Genomic DNA, 2,953 nt, shown 5'->3' on the forward strand with positions numbered 1-2,953 from the left:
ATGCAGAAGAAATGAATGTATTTTCATACTATTAAGATAAGAAAGTAAAAAAAAAATAAAAATAAATAAATAAAATCTAATTTGCATTATGCCAAATCACTTATTCTACTGGATCTTACGGAGCCCTGTTCATACACGACATCGTCAGGTCTGATCATAGAAAAGATTCTCTTCAAGCGAACCAGCCTATCCTTTGTATGGGGCTTACACGGTGGTTGGAACAAAGACACATTTGGTTGTGAATTCCAATGTAGCAGATAAAGGCATATTTCTGCATGGCCCAATCAATAGTTCAAGTCACACACTCCCATAATCCATTTTCTCTTCGGGGAATTCCCTTCAACTATTCATGTCATATCAAATAAATAATAGAATATTGTGGAGTTGAAAGGAAATATCCAAATACATGTCTTATTTTTTTTTTTTTTTCAACAATCCATATTTGTAGCAATGAAATACTATTGTTCCTCCCCCAAGTAATAAGATAAATGATTGGCAAGTAATAAGATAAATGATTGGTTACAATATAGCTATGGTCTATATTCTCTATAAAGGACCAGAAATGCCTTGCTTACGTATCATTAGGAAATGCATTAACATAAATACAGCAGTAAGAAGGGGTAATACAAAAGTGTGTAAACTATAAAAACGGGTCAAAGTGGATTGTCCCACACTAGCACTTCCACGCAATAACTCTACCAAAGGCGATCCTATTACCGGAATAGCTTCCGGAACGCCTGTTACGATTTTGACTGCCCAATAACCAATTTGGTCCCAAGGTAAGGAATAACCTGTTACACCAAAAGATGCAGTCAACACAGCCAGAACCACGCCTGTAACCCAAGTCAATTCGCGAGGTTTTTTAAAACCACCAGTGAGATAGACACGAAATACGTGCAGGATCATCATTAAGACCATCATACTTGCCGACCATCGATGAACTGATCGGATTAACCAACCAAAGTTAGCTTCAGTCATTATGTATTGAACAGAAGTAAAAGCCTCAGTAACGGTTGGACGATAGTAAAAAGTCATAGCAAATCCTGTAGCTACTTGTACCAAAAAACAAGTAAGCGTAATTCCTCCTAGACAATAAAATATGTTAACATGAGGAGGAACATATTTACTAGTTATATCATCTGCAATCGCCTGAATCTCGAGGCGTTCTTCGAACCAATCATAGACTTTATTGAGATAGGTAAACCAAGAGGACTCCCCCCCTGAGAACCGTATATGAGAATTTCATCTCGTACAGCTCAAACAAAAACACCCAAATAATAGCTGAAACGGATATGGAATAGAAAGTTTGAAACTTCTTAATCTTTTCATTCAATTTTATCTGAAGACACAAAAGAGTAAAAATCCGAAAGCTCTTTTTTGTAGTTGTAATTATAATGCCAAAAAATCAAGTCGGCGCATTCGTCTTTATGTTGATCAGGCCTCTTGAATCTTCTATTTACCTACTTATTTCTTTTCTTTTTCTTTGCTTTGATTTGTTATTTATATGGAATGTGGCTTTATTCTTGTTTTCTTTATTTTTAATAGGAATTCTCTTGTTAAGACCCTATGAATCAATTGAAACTTCAGATTCATACCAGAACCGCGATGATTCAATAAAACCTTCAAACTAAGTCCAAAGATTCTTTGAGTAAGAATTATTGGATCATCACTTATTCAATGAATAGAATAGATATAATAAATAAAAATACAAAGAAAAGAAAGGTTTGTCCTTTGATCAAAATAAGCATAAACTAAATGAGAGTTTGAAAGAAGAAAAAATTTCTCGATTTATAAATAAAAAACCTCTTTCTTTGAAAATTTTTTTTTTTTTTGAGTCCGGCCGCGAGGTTTGAATATTAAGTATGAATCATAGTTCGAATACTTCGTGATCCATTTCATATATTCCGTGCTCCAGATACTAGAATGGCTATCCGACGGGATAAAACTATCTCGATCAAGAGGACAGACCCATTTTCTGTACTATCAATAGGATCAATTATAACAAGTCACACACTCATATTCCGGAAATACAGAAACAAAAAAAATTTCGCGGTCGAACTACCAAAATAGAATGGGCTAAAAAAAATCCGAGAACTAAAAGTTTCACTTTTTGTATTGAAAAGCGAGGCTTCGTGGTTCTTGTGAATCTAATTCAGCGAAATTCCATCCAGTAAAACGGAAGAATTATAAATCTCCAAAATAATAGATAAGAATATCGAAAATAAAGCCATTGCGACACCCATCAAAGGAGTCGTTCCCCATCCAGGAGCTACTTTACCATATTCCGAATTCAATGGTTTCAAAAAATCCCCTACAACAGTTCGTCTTGGACCAGATCTAGAACTACCCTCAACGGTTTGTGTAGCCATAAATCTTATTTTGTATTCAGTGAGATCTGTTGACTTTGTATATCATTCCGCTGTAAATAAACGATCTTATCATAGATCCATTGTGATCTTGAAATTATATTTATATTTATATTATTTATATTTATATTTATATATATTATTTATATAATTATATAATAATGGAAACAGCAACTTTAGTCGCCATCTCTATATCTGGTTTACTTGTAAGTTTTACTGGGTACGCCTTATATACTGCCTTTGGGCAACCCTCTCAACAATTAAGGGATCCATTCGAGGAACACGGGGACTAATTGAAGTAATGAGCCTCCCAATATAATATTGGGAGGCTCATTACTTCAATTGAGATAATGAAAAATCATTTCATTTTTTTAGTTGGAACTTTAGGCGGTTCTCGAAAAAAGATAGCGAAAAAAATTATCCCTAGAGTAGATACTAAGAGGAATGTATAAACCAATGCTTCCATAAATTCGATCGTGGTTTACAATTATAGCTTCCGTACCTATTTATTTAGAATCATCTCCCGAATAAAATAACGAAAGAACAAGAATCAAAGAAAAGGCAGCGATTTTAATCAAGATTTTTAC

The 2,953-nt window shown here is 34.0% G+C and overlaps 1 protein-coding gene across 1 annotated transcript; it reads right to left on the reverse strand.

The window, feature by feature from the left end:
* Positions 1-303: 303 nt before the first annotated feature.
* Positions 304-2,413, reverse strand: LOC149509041 (cytochrome b6). The gene is made up of 2 exons (XM_089757784.1): positions 2,013-2,413; positions 304-1,188 (listed from the first exon to the last, which is right to left on the reverse strand). The coding sequence occupies exons 1-2, from the start codon at positions 2,016-2,018 to the stop codon at positions 547-549; spliced, it is 648 nt and encodes a 215-aa protein (XP_089613910.1). The 5' UTR covers positions 2,019-2,413; the 3' UTR covers positions 304-546.
* Between the last annotated feature and the right edge of the window lie 540 nt (positions 2,414-2,953).

This window comes from Durio zibethinus, unplaced genomic scaffold, assembly GCF_047325235.1.
Source record: "Durio zibethinus cultivar Kanyao isolate XHJ-2024 unplaced genomic scaffold, ASM4732523v1 HiC_scaffold_259, whole genome shotgun sequence".
NCBI classification, from domain to species: domain Eukaryota; kingdom Viridiplantae; phylum Streptophyta; class Magnoliopsida; order Malvales; family Malvaceae; genus Durio; species Durio zibethinus.